This window comes from Chaetodon auriga, chromosome 18 (assembly GCF_051107435.1).
Source record: "Chaetodon auriga isolate fChaAug3 chromosome 18, fChaAug3.hap1, whole genome shotgun sequence".
NCBI lineage: Eukaryota > Metazoa > Chordata > Actinopteri > Chaetodontiformes > Chaetodontidae > Chaetodon > Chaetodon auriga.
Window position 1 is genome coordinate 18,905,065 of NC_135091.1, and position 22,154 is coordinate 18,927,218.

At 39.8% G+C, this 22,154-nt stretch overlaps 1 protein-coding gene across 5 annotated transcripts in view; it reads left to right on the forward strand.

Moving 5' to 3' along the window:
* Positions 1-21,679, forward strand: part of cnih3 (cornichon family AMPA receptor auxiliary protein 3) — an 83,267-nt gene extending 61,588 nt beyond the window's left edge. Inside the window, exons 4-7 of one of the 5 annotated variants that reach the window (XM_076756340.1) lie at positions 4,105-4,217; positions 9,722-9,865; positions 10,537-10,592; positions 19,976-21,679. In XM_076756340.1, coding sequence (XP_076612455.1) covers positions 4,105-4,217; positions 9,722-9,865; positions 10,537-10,564 — 285 coding nt within the window. In that variant the 3' untranslated portion in view covers positions 10,565-10,592; positions 19,976-21,679. The other 4 variants (XM_076756337.1, XM_076756339.1, XM_076756341.1 and 1 more) reach the window with 4 other exon arrangements.
* The last annotated feature ends 475 nt before the right edge of the window (positions 21,680-22,154 follow it).

The following is a 22,154-nucleotide window of genomic DNA, read 5'->3' on the forward strand; positions in this document are numbered from 1 at the left end:
AGACTAACCTAAAGTGATAATCTGCAACACTGTCAGTTCTGAGGAAGTAGCTGGTGCTTAGGTATGAAAAGCAACAGGAAATTTACTTCATAATTTTGAAATAAAAAGCTTTTGTTTCTAGTTATTGAGATCACTTTTATTACTTAATAAAAAAAAAAGATTAATGTCTCATTTAAATTGTCCTTTTTGGTGTATTGGCAGTGAATCAAGCTCTAAATGCAATGCTGGCAATTAAGACCTAATCAAGTTGTTTTGGTTAGTATTTTCAAGTTTCCTGTTTACTGTACACATCAAGCAGACATAAAGCTTCTCCCAATTTCAAGTCAGATACTAACTCTCCTTTAAGCTCTGTTTTGGTTTCCACCACTGGGGAGAGTGGCCCTAGGTTAGAGTTTGTTCTTTGTCTGCTGAATGCTCCACTGTGTGCACAAGCTCGTTGCTAACTTTGTCTGTGTGTCGTGTTGTGATGAGCAGGTCGTGTACACTTGGTTTGTCAGAGCTTTCTCACTGCTGCTGCTGAAAATGGGCTTGATGAGAGTGAACCAGAAGTGAAGCTGTAAAACCAGAACAATGAGCGGAAATACACGAAATTTCTGTCTCACAGGGTGACCCCATTCATATTAGTCATCTGGCCCATTGTTGATACACAGATATTGATCAGTGTGGCTTTAAAATAAAGTGGTAGATCAGTAACAAAGGCAGCTTGACATTATACTGTTACACAACATTGTAATTTGAAAGAAAGCAGGATTTGAGAAATAACTGCACTCATAGCCTCTCTTTGCCTTTGGCTTCTTCTGATGAAACTGAGCCTTTTGTAGATGGCACTTTATTCTCTGTTATGTCTGCTATATCTCCCTGATTCCTCAGATTGAGGCACAAAGCCAATTTTGTCTTGAAACATAGTTTTGTTCAATTTAGAAAGAAAACATTTTTATCAGAGCAGATGATAGTGTTACATGTCCTTTTGGAGACAGAATTTCGAATCAGCTTTTCACACAAATCTACTTCCTTTCATTGCTGAGACAAATATAAAGTTCGTAAAGTGAATGCTGAATGTCGGCAATACAGTGCAACAATACAGTAATAAGAATTGGTAAATATGTCATACAGAGGAAAACATGGTAAGTGTTTCTCAAAACTGCGGCATTTTGCACAATGAGCTGCAGATCTCTTCAGTCATCACGCTCTTTTCAGTGTGCTTCCTTACTATACAGGGTTTTTTGGCAGACAAGCTCTTATCTAGATATCTTGCATCTCCCTTTCTTCTTGCTTTCAACACTTCAAAAGCTTTTTCTTTTTCCTGAATTGCGTGTTTTTTCTTGAAAAGCATAGTTTCAGCGTGATAATGACTCAAAATGTGGGTTTTACAGCTATTTCTCCAAGGAAGGGAATTAAAGCAACACACAGCTTAAGAATATGTGCACACATAACATACGTAAGCACATCAGCTGTGTTTTGCACCTTGTCATGAAGTGTGGTATCATTTCTATTATTAGACTATTGTATAAGTGAGTTAGGTCAGACCCAAACAACATTCATTGTGGTCGTCACTTACAATAGTTTTCTTGCATGTGCATTTTCAACAGAGTAGTAATAACATGGGATTTAAAGGTGCACTAATTCATATTTTTATACAGAAAATGGATCAGCTGGCTGTAAAAGATGTCACTCCTAACCCACAAAAAATTATCACTTCATTGTAGATCGATGACCCTTTCACTGTCTTTTAGCTCATTGCTTTAATTTTATGGCCAGCAGTTGCCAACTGTTTAGGTTCAGTCTCACAGGTCTGATCAACTTTGATTCCAGCAGCCATAAACTAAGATAAATTCGCTGTACACGGCACCAACTGGCAAACAAAATTAGCAACTAGCTGGTGAACATAGCAACTTTAGAAAGTATAGATCGGTCAGTGTTGTTTTTATAGCCCGTTTTGCAGTCCCCAAGTAGCAAAAAAAACTGTTATTGCTGCAGTAAGTTTGATTATAATTTTTTTTATATAGTTGCATTGACACATTGAATTTCCCTCTTTTGCCAAGATTCTCTTGAGTCAGTCACTTAAAATCATCATGAAATGTTTATCTGTGCCAAGCTAAACAGTAGAAGCCCAAATGAATGATAAGTCATTGACCTGATTCTTCTGACATTAGCTACCATCATGCTTGCTAACATGATGGTAGCCAATGCAAGCAGTCCATAGGCTGTGGTGCCCAAAGCCACACGTGTATGGAATTCAGCAGTCTGTGTCGCTGTGTGACTTTTGTTTACATGAAGGTTGTATAAGAGCTTGACGTAATGTTCAGACAGGACCCTTTAAAATATTAGACATACCTCTCAATTCATGTCACAGACTATGGGCAAGTGTAATGATTGCACAGCTACTCGTCATTGTGTCATTTTGAATTTAAAAAAGTTCAAACCAGAGTTGTTGATGAAGGTAAAAGAACAAGAAGTTCCTTAGTAACAAGAACATGCTTTTGGCTACATTCATTGCCTTCTGTGAATATGCAAACAGTCTCCACCTCTATCTCCACCCACCCCTCCACCACTCGCCTGCAGCTCAAGCACACCTGCTCAGCTTCGTCTCTGGTAGTCAAACACACAAACAGCGCTTTCTGGCAGAAAGCTCTGAAGGGAAACTTGCCATATGCACTTAAACGATCTTGTTAATATTATACGGGCAGCTTATGAGGACTGTTGTTTGTGAACAACACCAATGTCATGTGAACCTTCTATCAGAAGTCGTAGCCTAATGAATAAAACTTCTTCTTCTTCTAATTCATCAGCTTTATGATCTGAAACTGTTTTTAATAACGTTCGCTGTAACTTTCTTCGTCAACATCCCCGAGGCATATGAAATGTCCTGTCAGCATTTGACATGAATCATAATGTATCTTGGCAGGCTAACTTTGGCTAACATTATCTAGCACACTGTGCATTTCTTGGACACAGTCATTGAATAAAACAAGAAAAATAAGCCATCATTCTGGCTCGTACTCGCTGTGCTGAATGGAACAGCATCAGGCTTCAGTATAAGTTCTGTGGCAAAATCCATCTGTTTTTGTGTAAAAATTTCAGAACAGAGCTCTGAATAATGGCTGCTCCAAACCCGAGTTTTGACTCTGATTTTCAGATCCTTTGGTAATACAAGACGACTCATTACTTCTCCTTTTCTGAAAATTTTGAAAATAGCAAAACTTAGCTTGCAAAATGCTGACGTGTAGCTACAGCTGGCTTCTCCTCTGATACCCCTGATTTCACTGCAGCCCCATCCTTCAAGCTGACAGGATTGCTTCCTTATATATAAATGCTGGCTCTCTGAATCCGTGTCACTGCAGTGCCAAGGTGGAAATGCTCAGCTGTGGCATTGACAACTTATTTTTCTTATGATGTGTCTTCTAACATATAAAAAAAAAACATCATATGGACATGTTAACAGGGTTAAAACTTTTCATTGGGGGGGGGGTCTTTAAGGGGGAGATGGGCTTGGCGGAGGATTGGTGGTGAGGACACACACACATCTTCACCCTTGCAGTTTGCCAGGAGGTTTTCTTGCTTCCTGCATTCAGAGGGCTGAGCCCTCGAGTTATTATGATAATGGTGGAGCCCTGCCATCAGTGTGTGCTGCCTATTGTGAAGCTAAGCTCTCCATAATCTAGATGGGGGCATTTAGCCATTTGGAATGCTTGCAGATAGATAGATTTGCAGTGGCTAAATATAGGCTAGGCTAAGGATTTGAATGCTAATGATAATACTTGAGGTGTTTTCTTACACCTGTGGGCATTAAAATGATAATGTGGCATCTGCTAACCAACTACCCTGTAGTTAAGTTTAATGTAGTGTTGGTTCATTCATGCAGGTCTAATATTAGAGTAAATGTCATTCAAGCAGTATTTACATTTAGTAGCATTAATCACCAGCAGTGCAGTAAAGGAGTAGAAGGAGAAAGAGACGTGCTCAAGTGTTGGTGTCTGACTCTCTGCTTATTGACATCAAAGTAGCTTCATCAGTGATTTAAGTGTGAATAATTGATTGTTCTTCGCTCTACTCCTCTTCTATCTGACTCATCCTCCTCTTCCTCCTGCTTCTGTCTCTTTGTAGTTGGTGCTACCAGAGTACTCCATCCATGGACTCTTCTGCATCATGTTCCTGTGTGCCCAGGAGTGGCTGACTGTGGGCCTCAACATCCCCCTGCTCTTCTACAACACGTGGAGGTAACTATCCAATCTCTCATGATATGTATGTGTGTGTCTGTGTGTGTGTGTGTGTGTGTGTGTGTGTGTGTGTGTGTATATTCCTGGACTTTCAGATTTATGACCTTGCTTCTTAAAAGATATCCTCTTGGTTGGGGTTTTCACTGATGGTTAAAACTAAGCTTAGGCTAAAATAAGCTGTGGCTGGAAAACAAATAGGGAGTAAACAGTAATGAAAAGCTGTACATGACATAAAGCACATACTTGCAGTTGTTAAGTGTTGACAAGTGGTTGTGTTTTCCAGTATACCCAGGAATTATGTCCATATTGAGCTGCAGCACAGTGGTGGCAGTGTGGAGCAGGTGGCATGGAACGTAAGCTGGAGTTTTGCTGAATCGTCTGATATTTAACATCTTCCTACGATGCGGTTTCAAGTTTTTATTCCACATACACTGTTCTGCTGCTGTGCATAATCTCTTGTGCAAGAAACGTGTATTAATCTGCACATCTTAGATTATGGATTTGCATTTATAGTTTAAATTATGAGAGTAGAACGTTGTCTGTGGGATTGAGTCAAAATAATCTAAAGTGTGTGTGTTCATGATGTGCAATGAAAGAACATCTCAACAGTTTGGCTCATTGTAGTGTTTCTAATAGATTTTTTTGGACAACGGTGCAGCTCAATGGCACAGAGGAACAAGTTCGTTAAAAGCGCGTATATCAGTGTTCTAGCACATCTCGAGCCTCTGAAAGGCAACGTCTGAAAAATATGTCACCAGTCAGTGATCTTCAGGCTTCTTTTGCTGCTCCTTCTTTGTCTTTTTCTGTCTTTGTTGCTGCTCTTCCTGCCGGTTAGACGTAGACTGCTGGCAGCCTGATTGGTTTAAGCTTGTGCTCAGCTGGTGGAAGTTACAGACTGAGAGAGAACGAGAGGAGAGCAGAGGAGGAGAGGAGATTAGAGGAGAGGAGAGAGGAGAGCCAAAGAGAAAAACATCTTGCTGTCTCATTAATTGGAGACTGTGCCAGATGCCCACTGGCTACACATGCTGCTTCCTGCACAGCTGAGAGATGAGAAGACAAGGAAAGGAAGAGAGAGATGGAGGAGGGTGGAGAATGAAGGACGAGGTAGCAGGAGGCAGGACGGTGAGGCGAGAGGAAAAAGCAAGTGAGTGATAGGAGAGAGATCTAATATTGACAAGGTCATTCAGAGGAGAGGGAGGGAGGGAGACACTGAGAGTGAGCTGTTAAAACACACTTCATGGATACAGTGCATGATCACACCAACACATATGGATGTGTTTGTGTGTATGTGTGTGAGCGTATGTGGAGCTTCTTGTTCGTGAGTCCAGGCGATGCTCTGCAGAGCTTACAGCTGTTGCTGGGAGGGCTGCTTTAAGGCCAGATCGACAGCTTTGCCGGCAGCAAAGCTCGATCAGTTGCCAATAGAAACTTATAGTGAGGGATGTCTTGTAGCCAGGAGAAGCAGTGCTTTCTCATTAAGGCCTCGCCTGAGAATCATCAAATTATTTAAAGGTTTGCTTTTTATTGAGAGATCTCTGCTGTGCTTCCAGTGTTAGTGATAGGACAATCTTCATCGTGTGGATAAATGCATTCCAAAGTCTGTGTGTGTCTGAAGTTAAATGAGGCTTCAGCTGAGTTAGTCAAATGAAAGGAGTATCTTTGACAAGTTACATCATTTTTTAAATGAAATTCCCTCTTCCTGAAGAAGACTGTAGATTCTGTCGTCTTTTTCATTGGAAACATGTTAGAAAGGGTTCTTTTAATGGTCAGTTTGAGTAAGAGGAATGATGACAACAAGCAAATACAGTTTTAGTGTACATACAGGCATACAAGCATGTCTGTGTCTGGGCTCAGAGGAGGAACCTTCATTACGTAAAGTCTGGGATGATGTAAGTAGCTGGTCCATTCATGGGGGACATTCCCTTGTTTATTAAAAAAAATACATTTTTGCCAGACTAAAAGCTCTCACAATATGTGAATGCGGGGGCATAGAGGGATTCTCCAAGATATGCCGGCCATGTAGTGCTGTAGTTTCTTAAAATGCTTCAGTTGCCAGCTGAATCCTTTTCCAAGTGTGTGTGTGTGTGTGTGTGTGTGTGTGTGTGTGTGTGTGATGATGGGTGGGTATGTCTTTTGCTCAGCATACACTGGATGATTTTTCCACACTGAGCATCTTTAAATGTCTATGACATACAATGAAGCACTTGTCTTGTGGTGTCTATAGTTCTGTTTATTATAAAAGAAATTCTATTTGCTAATCATATGCCGTACTTTGCTATCTATTAGCTAACCTTGTTTACCTCATCATCAGTCATTTATGCATGTATCTTTTGTAGAAATACATGGCAATTATATTCAGTGACTCATTGCAAAACCCTTCTGTCACACTCAAAATACATCAAAATGCATTTTCAACTGCATTATTGAAGATTTCATACATGCATGAGTCATCTATTGAGCAGCAGAAATTTGAATTAGTGAATGTACATTGTAATTAATTCATGACAACCAAATGTACGATCATTTCACAGTCGCATACAGCCAACGTACATGAATTAACATACTGTGTGGACATGCATAAACCATCTTGTTAGCCTGGGTGATGACTGAACAGACCACATGCATAATGGTGGCAGCTTCCTGGTTGGACTGCATTACCCATCATACCCTCCAAAACATAATTTGAATGTTTAAATGTGTGAAATTCTCCGGGCTCCGTGGACTCAAAGACTGAAAAAAATAACCTGTAGTAAAGTAACTCTGTTAATGCAGCTGGTCTGTTACATTAATATACAGTTATCCATGGTTCCAGAATCCTGTTCATTTGTATCAGCTCTGGGGTCCATTGAAGGGAAATTTCCCTCTATAAAAAGTAATGAGGCAATTGTGTATCAGTACATAAACAGCCCTCTCTCAGAGCAACAGGCAGCAGTTGGAATTCCCTCGTCATGTTTTCTCATGGTGACTCTTCTCGAGTACTCATTTTCTGTATGACATATTTTCTACTGCATAACTCTAACAGCCCCACTGAAATAAGTCTCACTGGGATGCAAAAGCTCCAGGAAATTTCTTACAATTCCCCAAACCCACTCTGCTATTAATTACCACCAGGTTTTGTGTTTTGGTGACATTGGACATCTTCATTTTACACAGCTTTAAGAGAGAGAGAGCTGTTTGTGTTTGCAAATATTGATTATGCTAAAAGCATCGCAATAACGCATGCAGACTCCATTATAGTGTGGATTTTCTCTTCAGCTTTTAAATCAGCCAGCAGGTGATAAATGGCTGTTTCATTGAAAATTCATTTTAAAGCCTTATTGAAAATCATTGTTCAGTGCTCATTTTCATGCACAGCAGCTGGAGTAATTAATTTACTGTACGGAGCTGACTGGATTTAGAAACCTAATAAACCCCAGCCCTGATACCTTTAGAACTCCATAACTGACGTGGGTGAAAATATATATTTGAATACTCATCATGCTTTGTTTGTCTTGTTGGAAACTTTTTTGCTCCAAAAGACAAGTCCAACAAGCTGCTCTTTATCAGGATATCCTTTGCTAAGCCCTCATCTCCTCACTTATACCTGTCAAGGTTTCCATTTTAGCATAGCACAAGTTTACGAACACATCGTCATACCTGAATGATGGAATAGGTTGGTTGGCAATGACTCCCAAAATGACATATATCACTATTGGAGGGATGCAACAACAGGCCAGTATGTCAAAGCCTGCGCTCATATCTTTACAACGTTAAGGTTGCCAAACACTTCGTTTAGGTTTAGGCACCAAAACTACGTGGTTAGGTTTGGGAACACTGATTCACTGGTCATAATAATCTGCTTAGCCTAACCTGCAAAGTCAACCTTTACGGCTGGTTTTCTGGTGAGAACAGGCTGAGTTTACATTGATAATAGTGGTAAATGTACCACACAAAATTTTTTAAACAATATGCGTCCTTGATTTCCAAACTTGCCTTTGATATCTACAGATATCTACACTTTGCAAATAATGATAAAAAAAAAAATTCAATTCAACATCTGACATCGCACAGGCATAGCTTTAGCAGGCTATGGCAGTAGCGCTGTGTGGAAATACTGAACATTGGCCCTTGCTCAGACAAACAGGGTATCTAGTTAGCTTGAATAATATGAATTATAGTATGATGGGGAAAAATGGACAACCCCCATTCCAAAAAAAAGTTGGGATGCTGTCTAAAGTATAAATAAAACAGAATGTGATAACTTTCCTTTCTAACATAACTGCACATCTGAGAAGGCATCATTAATGCTGAAAGGTACAGACAGGTTTTGGGGGAACATATGCTGCTATTCAAACATCTCTGCTTATTCCAGCAAGACAATGCAAAGCCACAGTCTGCATGTGCTACAACAGCGTGGCTTCATAGTTAAAGAGTGCAGGTACTAGACTGGCCTGCAGTCCAGATCTGTCCCCCACTGAAAATGTGTGGTGCATTATGAAGCACAGAATAGAACAACAGACACCCTGGAGTGTTGAGCAAGTGAAGTCGTCTATCAAGAGTAGGAAAGAATTTCGCTTTAAAACTTCAACAGTTTGTGTCCTCAGTTCCCAAACACTTAAAAGGTGCTGTAACACAGTGGTGAACAGGCCCCTGTCCCTGCTTTGAATCATGTTGCAGGCGTCAAATTCAAAATGAGGGTATATTTACAAGTTTATCAGTTTGAACATTAAGTATTTTTGACTTTGTGCTATATTCAATTGAATGCAGGTCAGAAAGCATTTGCAAATCATTGCATTCTATTTTTGTTTGTGTTTTACGCACTGTCCCAACTTTTTTGGCATCAGAGTTGTAAGACTGGATTGGTATTTTGTTCTAATTTAACCCTGTTTGGATGCTCGCTGTACAGTAACATTTTTGGACAAGTATTGGAGAGGTTACGTATGTTTTACAAGAGAAAAGGCTTTGAGGATGCTGCAGGCATTCCAGTTAGCTATACTAGCATTGTGGCTCTGAAGCAGTGGTGAAGACTACACAGTGGATCTGTCGATCCTGGATGAAACTTTTTCTAACGTAGCCTGCAGCCCTGCAAAATAACTTCTCAAAATACAATGCAAAATACTTCGCTAAAGATATGATACCTGGCTTTGAAAGTAATGCAAGGTTACTGCAGAAGGTAGTAAGCTAAGTACCTTCCCAACATTTGGAACTAAAGTTAGGACAGTTAAAGACACTGCTTAATCAATTCCCTGTACTTTTGCTAAGCGTCTGTCCAAACTTCAGCTCGACTATACAATCACTGCTCAGGGGACGGGTTTAGCAAACGGTTCCACAAACATATTCATCTACTATTTTGCCCACGTCTGCTGCATGATGGTGTCCGCTTAACTCATCATGCCATCTTTTTCCATACTATTTCCTTCCCCATTTCCTCCCATCATCTCCCTTCGTCCCTCCTTCCTTCCCCCTCCCGCGGGGGTCTGGAACGGGTCAACTACCCGCGATGTGGTCTTTGCCCTCTGTGGTAGGTACTTCCATTCCCCAACGGACACTAAGGAGCTGCTCTACGACCCGGCGTCCGTGATGAACGGTGACACGCTCAAGTTCTGCCTGAAGGAGGCCTGGTGCAAGCTGTCCTTTTTTGTCCTCTCCTTCTTCTACTATCTCTACTGGTGAGCACATGACAGGCAGTGTGGGGAGATAATTGGATTACATGTAAAGAGATTACATTAATCTGATTACAACAGATGAAGTAAAAAACAATGAAACTGAACTGAAGCTACTTAAAAATATACTATTTAGACCGGAAAGGAAAAACTTTGAAATTGTGAAAATGAGCACTCACATCATATGTTTGATTCCAACTCTATTGCTGTCACGTGGTTATTTAACTTGGTTTTATTTCCCAGCTCTGATGGAGCAATGTGAGTGCAAATCACTGAATAAAGTAACCATTTCTCTAGCAATCACATGCAAGTTCTTCCACATAGTGTAGCTCTGTAAGGTTACTTAGGTCAACTGTCAGGCCCACGACTGCTAATGCATGTGATGTTGAGAGAATTTGATTCTTTACTTCAATGACAAGCACTACAAGAAGGCTCAGGCGCACAGTCGAAGGATACATGTTGGATAAAATGTTCATTTTATACATAAGAAGGTAGCTCTGTAAATTATGGTATGTTTGGCATTGCACATAGTTCATTTACCTGTGCAGTGTTTTATGATATGTCCAATGTTTTTGCTAAAATGTTCTGCTGTTACACACTATGTTCCTGTCCATGTCTAATAATGCTGTTATTAATTACTGCGGATTCTTGTTCCATGTGTCATGTGGGTGCTGCAGTGTGTGGAACCTGGACATATCCCTCTAATAGGTCTTATCAATGGAAACACTTAAAGGTACAATCCTTATTTTTTGACCTTTTATTCTATGGTAGTGAAGTGAGACAGAATAGTATTATGAGAAAATCTGACCCTAGTGGTCTTCCATATACTGCCACACTGTAGAAGAACCAAGTTTGAGATTTTTGTGGAGCCATGTTGGTTACAGATAGTAGTTTTTGATGAGCTCCAAGATCAATTCTCAAGTTTTTAGCAGCCAGATGTGGCAGTATTAGCATGGAAGAGGATTTTTGATGATTAACCCAAAAAGGATTGCAACTTTAACATGGAGTTGTTCTTGTATGTGTGTGACAATGCTGTGACTAAACATTTAACACGCTTTAAGGTCCCATCCTTGTAGAGAAGTGATGTGTTGTTGATATGAACTGTTGTCATTTTAGGCAGTTGGTAGTTTTGTTAATGGTGATGTTAATATGTTTATCACAGCAATACCACACAGGTAGAAAAGCAACATCATGAGCAATGTGGCGAGTGTTGTTGTTATTCTATAACACAAGATACTAATTTTGGGTGCATTTGGTTTGCTTTTTTCTAAAATTAAAAAAAAGCAAACAAATTGTAGTCTCTACAACCTCACATTCTGTCCTAAAATCAACATATATCAGGGATGAGGTGCTGTTTCTTGTTAATTGTCCTTTTTTTTTTTTTTTTTTAGAAAAATGTTTAGAAATTTTCTGACATATTTGACATCTTTCTCTTGGAGGAAGCACATTGTTGTTACAGCTACAGCTATTATTGATATTACCATGCATTAAGTTAAAGAAGATGCACACATATATAGCAAAGGTATGTAGTCAATTACATCTTTGTTAAAGGTTTTCAATTCAATTTGAAATGGATTGAAATACAGCATGTCACGTCATGTCCTGAGTTTTCTGAAAGCAGGTCACATGGTACAGCAAACAGGGTTGTCAGGTTTAAAGAGTTGACTTTCTAATAAGTAATATAAGTAATATTCTTTCTATTACAAAGGCTACAGACAATGAGGATACAGTATTCTCCCTCCTGGCATGGTACAGTGGAAGGAAGTAAGGGAAAAAAGAAAGGAAAAGAGCTAATGTTTAACGCTTTAATGTGTATCACCATTTTCATACCAGTGCCTACATCAGTCAATGAAGTCAGTGTGTTGTTGATTAAGTGAAGAAGACATTTGTTTGTGTAGGTCAGTTTAAAGGACCACACTGGTAGTTTTGAATATGTTAGTTTATTAACAACAAACATGTGAACTTTACACTATATAACTTAAATACTCTGGGGAAATGGTGGGCAGTAATGTAAAGTATATATGTTCCTAGTTATTCTACTAAAATATTCAAATTGATTTGCATGACAGAACAGAAAGAACCAGGCAGGGTGCAGCTTTATATTTGGGGCCTAATAGTGGTGTACCTTCAGCATGATTAACTGGGCCTCAACAGTGATGTTGTACTGATATAGTGTTTAGTCAGACAAGGTTAAAGCGCATTCAGGCAACGTGTTTTGGTCCTGTTGAGGACATTGGGTGTCAGTGGTTGTAAGCCGAGCATTCATCTTGAACTTATATCATTTTGCTTCTCCATCTCACTCCATCCTGTCCTGCTCTAGCTCATGTTGGACTGATCTGCTGTTTTAGTGACCACTGGCGGCGGCAGCAGCAGCAGCAACAGTGAGGTACTTCCCTTCATAGCAGGGCGATGACCGTTCACTTTCAATTCCAACAAGTTCAAGAGGGCCAGTTTCTTGAAATGATGTAACATTTTCAACATATTAACCATGGTGTGATTATTATATCAAATATAATATTGATTTCTTTGGAGAGAAGCTTCCTGGCCATCAGCTGCTTAATTGGGTTGAGCCATTCATTTTTGATACCTTTATTTAAAAATCCTTCATTTTGTGAATAAAGAATAAACTACTGTATAGAATATATTTTGTTTCTAAAATCTTTGTGCTCCAGCCAATTAGAATCTAAAGAGATGGTGTTGGACAATATAGCAAATATAAATAAGACTGAAAACCAACAGCTAATTTGAGAAGTGAACTCCTGGTTTACAGACTGGGATGATGGTCAGTAGAAACAGTGAGCCAGTTTTAAACGACTTTGTTCTGGTGCTTACATACAGTAGGTGGGGGTAAGGAGCTAGTTGAACTGGAAGTGAAGGGGTCTAAAACCTGCTTCATGAGGCTTGTTTCTGTTTTCTTGCCCTGTGACACCCACCCTTCTTCTTCACTGCTCCCCAAAACCAAACACACCAGCACGGCTCGCCTGCATCTGTGACCTAAAGATCCACCCCCTCACAATAAATCTCACTGCACGCGCACACGCACACACACACACACACACACATGCAAAAAGGCACCATGTACGCACATCATGAAACTGTGCATGCCCTCACAGACACACACACACAGCTCCACCTGAGCGCTCACCTCCACACCTGGGTGACAGATGATTTAAAATCCTTTTGAGTTGCTCAGTGGAGTTTATCTGCTGCAGATGATCCAGTGGAATTACTCTATAACTCTTGATTTTGTCCACCTGTGCACAGCAGTAGGACAGAGACACAGGCTCAGAGGGCATCAAGCAGACCTGAGCTAAATATATTTCTCATAGGGTTTCCCCTATTGGACACATTTTTGTTTATGTCAATACTGTAAATGAATTAAATTCCTCAATAACCAATTATAAATGAGTCAAGAAGAAGACATCGGTACACAATGTGTTATATTAAGTTTTAATATAAATACTAAAAGAGAACTTCCCTGCTTGTTCACCCCCGTCGGCACAGGCCCTGGTGAGCTCTATGCTGTCTCACCCTCCTCTGCTGTAGCTTCTCTCACAATGGATGATAATGAAGCCCTGTCTGATAAATGGAGCTCCCCACAGAGTGTGACCTGTGACCTTTACCTTCCAACCCCTTTACCTTTTCTTCCCTCTCTCCTCCTCAACTTGTTTCTGTCACAGGGATGCTGTGTGAAATGTGACGTCCTCCAGTAACTAATACTTTTCTGTTGCATAATATGTACAGGTTTCCTGTCTTTTGTCAGCTTGGTTTAACCCCTGTGGTGTGATATTCTGGCCCTCAGCATGTTGTTGTATGCTGCTACCCACGTGCTATCCTGCTGTACATTTACAGGTCTAAGCTGTTTTATCGTATTTGTTGTTCTTCCCATCTTCCCGGACGTGAAAAGGCGGACCTTTCTGTTTTCTCCCAAGCATGCGCACACAAGGTTAACCTTGGCTCATTAGCCAGACAGATGTTGAAAACTAATGGAACATGAAATAGGCGACATCTGTCACGAAAGGAGAGCGCTTAATATGAAATGTTCTTTACAGGCAAGGAATGGCCTTACCATAGATTATGACTTAAATTTAGTTTAGATAACATAGATAAATATCATCATCAACAAAAATGATGTATTTCTAACATAATACTTATATATAAACGGAGTGAGCCACCATCACTTACAAATCATGTTTTCCACTGGTAGTGCTGCTGTATGGTGGACAAACACAATACATTTTCCACTGAAGCAGACATATACATTCATTGTTTTCGCTTGTATCACCGTGTTCAATGACGTGTATGTGTTTGCCAGTGGACTAGATTAGATTGAAACTGTATGCTGCTGTTGGCATTTACAGGCTCGTAGGAAAAGCTGTCTACTAAAAGCCAACATTATTCCAGTAACACAAGAAGTTATCAAACTCAAGTTACCCTTTTTATGATGTAATGTTGTTAGTCCGTCGCACTGGCTGATTAAAAGAACAAACACCGCCGGCAGCAGATTGTATCAGCTGTAGCTAATTAACATTAATGCGGCGAGAAACTTGCTAAAAGACCAAACTGAAACTCAAACACCGTCTAACATCACTGTGTGATTGCGACTGGGCTGTGTGTTCTAGTTCAGTCGTGACTAATAGATTGGTGGATCTTGTCTGGCAAAACGATCAGGATTCAAGAGTGGGAATAAAATTTATTTGATCAACTAGCAACTAACTGTGGGTCTGTTGGTCCACTGCTTTGGTCCACACTGACAAACCAGACAAACTATTGGATGGACTGCCATGAAAGTGTGTACAGACATTCATGGTCCGCAGAGAATAAATCCTCCTGACTTTTGGTGATGCTGACACTTCATCTAGCACCATGAGGTTGACAGATTTTTGGAGCTTTTGACAGTTTTTGATCAAAATATTTCAAGAACCAATCGAAGGATGCCTGTAAAATTTGCGACCCACATTCACACCTCCCTCAGGATGAATTGTAATAACTTTAGTGATCTCCTGACTTTTCATCTTGCGCATCATTAATTTTAATTGGCCCAGCACTGTGGTTTATGACTAAATACCTGCAAAACTAATGACAGCCTCAGCTGCACTTTGTGTTGCATAAGTAGCGAATGTTAGCAAGCTTTCATGATAAACCAACATGGTGAACATGGTAAACAGCTGAACATCCACATGCAAGCATTATCAGTGTGACATGTTAGCATGTTGATCATTGAGCTCAAGTGCAGCCTCAGATTGATGCCAAAAGATTCTGAAGACTCTTAGTCTCAGTTGAACTTAAGTGAATTTAGCGCTAGACTCAGATTTGATAAAATGTTATTGAGCCCCAAATATAGTTACCACTGAATAGTTGATGCAATAATAAATAAATAATAGATACAAACAATAGAAATAAAGTCATCATTCTCAAGATTTTATACAAATCGTGCAAAGCTACAAAAAGCATCAAAACAGTGATGCAATGATATGCAATACGTGGCTACATATACTATTTAGTATATCTGGCTATGCAATGCAATATGGAGCAACAGAACACCAAAGAGCAGTACTGTTAATAACCATGTTATGCACACATTAGCCATCCTGAACAGCTGTAGGCAATAAAACATCAAAGTGAAATTTCAACCAGTCGTATTAATTTTAGTAAGTTTTTAGTAGAAGTAGTTTGAAAGTTAGTGCAATGGTGTTATCACGCACTAAAGCCATGAAATACAGCCAGAAATAACTGCACAACAAACATTATATTCAGCAGGGGTTTGGACAGAGCTTTGCCGACTTCTTGTAAAAACCAAAAAGTTGCCTTACAGAAAATTCATGAAAATTCCACTAGCTGCCTGGTGTGCAGTGGATGTTGTGGCAACTGATTAGTGTTCAGTGAAAATTCCATAACAAGTGAAGGGAATTGGATTTGTCTTCCTTTGTGTTTCACCTCACACATGCATGTGCTGCGCTGCACTCTAATTAGAGCTACAATAATTGGATGTTGCCTCGCTGGCGCACGTTTTTCCTGCATAATAAGGTGTCACATGAAGAGCCTGTGTTCAGCGCTAATTCACCTCACATTGGCTCTGCTGTTAATGGGATTTATGTGGACTTGGACATATTTATAATACAATTCCAGATCCAGTGGCTGGGAGTACTTGAGAGTAGCATCTAACCCAACCAGGCAAACAGTTACCTCCTTTTATCTTTGGGGTAAATTTGACCCCAGACAATCTTTAACATCTCCTAATAAATGATTGACATTGACATGGGGACAACTGTATTCAATGTCCTGCACACATTTTGTACACATCTTGGGGTCAGAACATTTTCCAAGTACATTCAAAAAACTTCATAGAAACAATATGAAGCCACTGTAGCACCAAAAATATATTTCTGTACAATTTGAAGTCAGTCAGTGAGATTTTATGGTGATTTGCATGTTTCTCATTGTTATGTCGTAGATATTCTGCATGTGGAGGTGGGGGTAGAGTCATTTGTCTGGATGTTTAAATAGCTGGGATGAGAGAAGATATGTTAACGTGAACAGGAGGGTTAAACAAATACAGAGCTTCCATTATATTTCTTCTCTTCCTTCTCTATTGTCTAAGCACTGGTATTCCTCTTTGCTGCAGTATCTCATATAAAAAGTCATATTTTAGCATACGTAATGTTCTGTTATTGTTCAATTAGGCTTGAAAGTGAAGGAGCTGTAATTTAAAGAGCTACAAGTCAATCTACTAATGACGATGCCAGCTCTCAGAGGTTTTAATGGGAGGAGGTCAAGTCTCTGAGGAGGAAGCAGTGTTTCACTCCTGATCTGTCTGTCTTTCCCCTCACATGTCTCCTCCTCCTCCTCTCTCTCTCTCTCTGCATCATATTTTCTCTCCGTCCATGGATATTCATGAGTCAACAGAGTGAACTTGCAGTCTTCTCGCCAGCAGAGATTAGCGGAGGTGTTAGGAGTTCGGAAAGGCCTCAGGGATGAACACAAACGTTTGGAAGCATTAGTTACTGTCAGCGAGGTGCTGATCTGTTCTTGTCAAGTCCCAGCTCCGTGAGACAAGTGTTGAATCCCCAATCTGTGATTTTGGCTGTTGCTGTTTCATGCAGTCCTTTATTAATCTCTTTTTCAGGTAAACATCACACGTCACTTCGTCTTTGGTCAAAAAAAAAAAAAAAAACAGAGAAAAAGAAAAGCTTTATGATGATGAAATCACTGTGTCACTTTGCAGTTATGTGTGTTTTACAGCTTGTTTTGTACGCGCTCATTGCATTACATGATGCTCATCAGCTTTTGCTTTTTCTTTTGCATTCAGTTGCAACTTTTCTACAGCTGCAGTTTTTGTTTGGCTTTTCTTTTCAGAAATGAAAAAAACAGCACAAACATGCCAGGAAGGATTGTTGCTTTTATACTTTTAGGTCATGGTAAAAACCTACAAATGGAAAATTAAGACTTTTAATGTGCAAACACAATGTTATCAGCAATATTGTTAATAGGTCATTTTGTGCATTTTACACCAGTGGCAGGTCAGGGTTCAGCTTTGTGATTATTCAAACACATTAAAAAATATATGTTTTTCACTAAATTAAAGCCACTTGGAAAAGTAATACAGTATTTCTGTTTCTGGAACTAGAAGGAAGGATCCTCATGAAGCCCTGTCACTTCAAAATTTTGTACATAGCACAACAAAACATAGCTCAAACTGTGTGAGATTTCATTTTGGTTGACCTGCTGCACTGTTTGTGCAGCCACAGACTTTGAGAGGACGGGGATAGTACAGACAGCCTGCATCAAGACGTCAAGATAAAGCGTGACATCATGAGCGGTCTTTGCCTCACTGGGCACCTTTCATGTACGCTCGTGTCTCTCTCTGGACTTACTGCAATCCAAACTGGCTCTAGACTCACGGCTGTGTTCACACATACTCTGTTATTGCACAACAAAGCCTTGTGGAGGGTTTTATGTGAGTAAAAAAGCTGTTTATTTTAGCATCTGTGTTCCTGTTATTCACATATGATCCCAGCTTTTGCTATAGACACTGTAGAATAAATTATGTATAGCAGTTCATTTAACAATGCTGACTTATTATAATAATTAATTCCCACATTTTTCTTCAGTTAATAATTGTGAGAAACACAAGCCTTGGTCGCTCCATCCATTGACTGCTTGGAAAAAAAGCAATCAATGGTCTCTAAAGCACCTTTAGGCCATGTCCTATTGTTTGCTCTGTAAAATAGATTATAACAGCTTAAATTGCTTCTCTGTCAAGATGTAATAGTGCTCCCAGATGCTTCTGTCATAATATTTTGCAAAATAGACCAAAAATGTTACACCATACAACTGAGCAGTGGCCACTGTAGCTGCTATTACAGAATAATGCTAACTGCTGACACAGAGTGAAACTCAGACCAAAAACACTGTGAAGGACAAATGCAAGAGGCTGCATTCGTATGGATGTACTGCTTTATGTAATATTATCAGGGCTCTAAATTAACATTTTTCATCACCAGCCAAAATGGCTAGTAGATGTTCATGTTACTATCCAAACACACACTCCCTAATGGGTCAAAGTGGCTAGTAAGGTGGTCTTTTCTACCAGCCAGACTGAAATTTCACCAGCATTTGGCCGGTTGGCTGGTGTTAATTTAGAGCCCTGAATATTATCCAGGAAGATTTGAGTTATGGATCAGTGTGTGGGGCCTTATCAAATGCCAAACCAGTGCACAGTGGTTTAGAAAATAGACAAGACAGGATTTTACCATTGCTGTCCTGCCATTAACCTCTGTCTTCATGATAAATCACCATTGGTGGAAGACATCTTTTACTGAAGTGAAAGTATGGTGTGACAGTCTTAAAATACTCTTTTACAAATGCAGGACTTAAACTATGACTTACGCAAGTTAAAGTATAAAAGTATTAGCATTAAGTGTACTTAAGTATTAAGTACACTTAATGCTAATATGTTGTTTTTAAGTATTCAGTATGCATAGTTGCCCAGTGCAGATTATAATTACTGAAGCATTAATGTGGTCATCACTTTCATGTTGCAGCTGGTACAGATGAGGCTCATTCCAATTAGTTACTGGTGGATGGCTTAATCTATACCCATCAGTCATAATTTATTCATTTATTTATATTTTGTATTAATGATCCAAATGTAAATGTAAGTAACTAGTATCAGAAGCTGTCAAATACATGTTGTAGAGTAAAAACACTCATTTAAGTACAATAAAACTGTATTTAAGGATAGTACTAGTATAAATGTATTCAATTAAATTTCACCACTGCAAGCTATGTTGTATTTGTTGCCAGCAGAGTGGCTCATTGAAACGAATGAGGGAGCTGATACAATACTTTGTAATGTGAAAATGTGGACGCTGCATTTCTACTGTTTACCTTACGGTTACAATTACAGAAGAGTCATCAAGTCAGCAAACAGCAATATCCGTCTAATATTTGCTAACATTAGCCACCATACGCTGCTGGTCATACCAAACCAAATAAGGCTGTTGAAGCAAATACCCCGAGTGTTGCTCATGAATTCAACTTTTCACTTGCAAATGGAGGATTGTATTATTTCTTTGGTCCCAAATTATATAATCTTGCTTTTACCCATTATTATTACTGCTATAACATCACCAGTCGCAGTGTTGGCCCCACGGCCGGCGTGGTCTCACTGAGGTGCAGATCGACAGCAACACCGCAGCACCTCGATGGAGAATCGCAATTCAAACAAGCAGGATGTGTGAACACAGCATTAATCTGAATAATGCAGATTATGAGAGAAAAGCTTCAAAGGGACATCACATATAAAGGTTTGCTGTCAGCAACTAAAATAAATAAGTCTAAGTCTGAGTTTGTGTCTTTCAAGTACACGACTCCCCATTAAATCTAGAGACAGCGCTATTGAGATGAATCAGCAGAAAAACTAACTATGGATCAATGAAATGTTTGAACACGCACACACAGCGCTCTAATGCTCCATTCGAATGCTTCAAACAGGCCACTAGATGATTTGAATTGTTATGTAATTTTCACTTTGTCACCTCCTGCCTGCCTGTCCAATCAGACAAGTGTTGACTCTCTTCCTACTTCCTGTTTCTTCTTCTTCTTGTGTTGCAGTATGATCTACTCCTTGGTTACCTCATAACAACTGATATATCAGCAACTGGAGAGAAACAAAAAAAAAAAAACACCTCTGGATACACAGACTGCCGTTGTCTCGGTCTAGAATCGAAAGACAGGAAATTTAAAAGTAAAGAGGAGAAAGAAAAGATGGAGGATGAAGCCTCTTTTCTGCTTCATCACCTTAAGAGGGAAGGACACGTTTTCTGCTGGACTGTATATAAAAACTGAAGGCTAACACTCCTGTTTACAGTTTGACCGGTCATAGAGAGACCCGAGTTAATCACTGCCTGGCTAACGTTTGTACCACACACACACACACACACACACACACACACACACACACACACACACACACACACACACAAAGAGGCATCCACAGCCTCCTCTGGAGTGGTGCCGTACTCACTGTACAGTAGCAGCACCAGTAGCCCAGAGGATGAAGAGCACAGTAGCGTTTGCACAGTTTGTCTCAGGCACAGCATGGTGAAGCACTGTCCAGCCCAGCGCAGCTCACCGACCCTCAGTCATTCCCCCCCCTCGACGCCTCGCCAACCGTAGCTTCAGCGGTGAGTCAGCAACGAGGGATAGACGGACGAGTGGATGGATCACACTGTACAGAAAAGAGGAAGCTCTGGAGCAGCCAGTTCCTGATACCCCACCCCCCTCCCCCCGGACGGCACATACAGTCCATGGCCTGTGGGTTTTTTCTTTCTAACATTACGTGAATGGCTTTTGTGACGTGTGCATTTTGGTGTATTCTTTAAAAAAAAAAAGGCATTTCTAATTGAATTATGATCTACAGCAAAAGTTATTCTATACAGCAAATGCCTTCTTAGTGTTGTCCTAGTGTCGTTCTATTGTGGGAAACTTTTCTAAAAGTCCAACTAAAAACTGACACCTGTCTAAGCTTTTATAGTAGAAGAGCACACATTCTTTGCACAAATAGCGTCTTTGATCTTGCACAATATTTGCAATATTTGGCTATATATTAGAGATCATTTATGATAGGTGAAGGTCTTCCAACATGAAAAGAACTATCCAGCCCTATTTGAAGATGGGGAGACAATGTGAATCTTTTCTAGCTCGATTTACACCACGGACCAAAATGTCTTTTCAGTATTTAAATTGATTTAGTTACGTCTATTTGTGAGATACTGATAGCTTGCCTTCCTGCTCTATTTCAAACAAAATACTGTTTTCCAATGTAACCACACCATGATAAGACAGAATGAGTAGTGAATAAAGCAGAAGATGTGAACGGTGCCAAGCATTAATCTTTGACGAAAAAGCAACTGCAGCAGATGGTGATGTCACAAAGAAAAAGAAAGTGTCTGAGCTGTCTGGGAATGTTGAGATACTACTCAATTGTGAGGTCAGGCTCAGGTTCAGGTCATCATCCCTGCAGCTGGAATGAATTCAGTGTCTTGCTCACAGACACTCACTATAAGCAGGGCAGGTGCTTGAACCTGCATCTTCCATGTGTAGCACAGTTTTGTAACTAGGCCGCTCTTTGGATCTTCACGATCATCGTCACATGATGAGCTCACTTCGCAAGCCGCTACTCAAGGAGCAGATAGGAATGCCCAGTTCTTGTTGTTTTCTCTTATTCTAATTCAAGCATTTTCTATCCTTACTGTGTATGTGACCGACCAAGTTGAATTTAGATATTGTTTATGAAATAAAGTATTTTAAAATCAAGTATTTGGTGTATAAATGTATGGATGTATGTATGGTTTGGTATATATTTCTATATATGCAAATCTATTGGTCGTACTTTTTATATGTGCCTTGTGCAAAAGATGTAGAATCACCACCAGGGAATAAGAACGGAAGCTAATGCTTGAAGGATCACTGTGTTTATCAGAGGGAAACTCAAGTATTTTTCAACCTCGACCCTATTTTCTCTTTTTTTTTCATCTTTTTTTTGTCTAAGTGAGTGAGGGGGACAACAATTATTCAAATCAGTCCACTACTGAGCGAGACTGCTGCAGCTGGCAGTCATGAAACAGGCTGCAATGTAATCCCTCAGGGAAACTGCACACCCTCAGTATACATCCACTCAAAGTGCTTGTTTTTGCCACTAGAGTCCAGGCTGGAAAATACCAATATTTCTTTTAACTATGCACAGGATATCTTTCTGCACTTTGCTTGGCAAAATGATAAAAAATAAAAA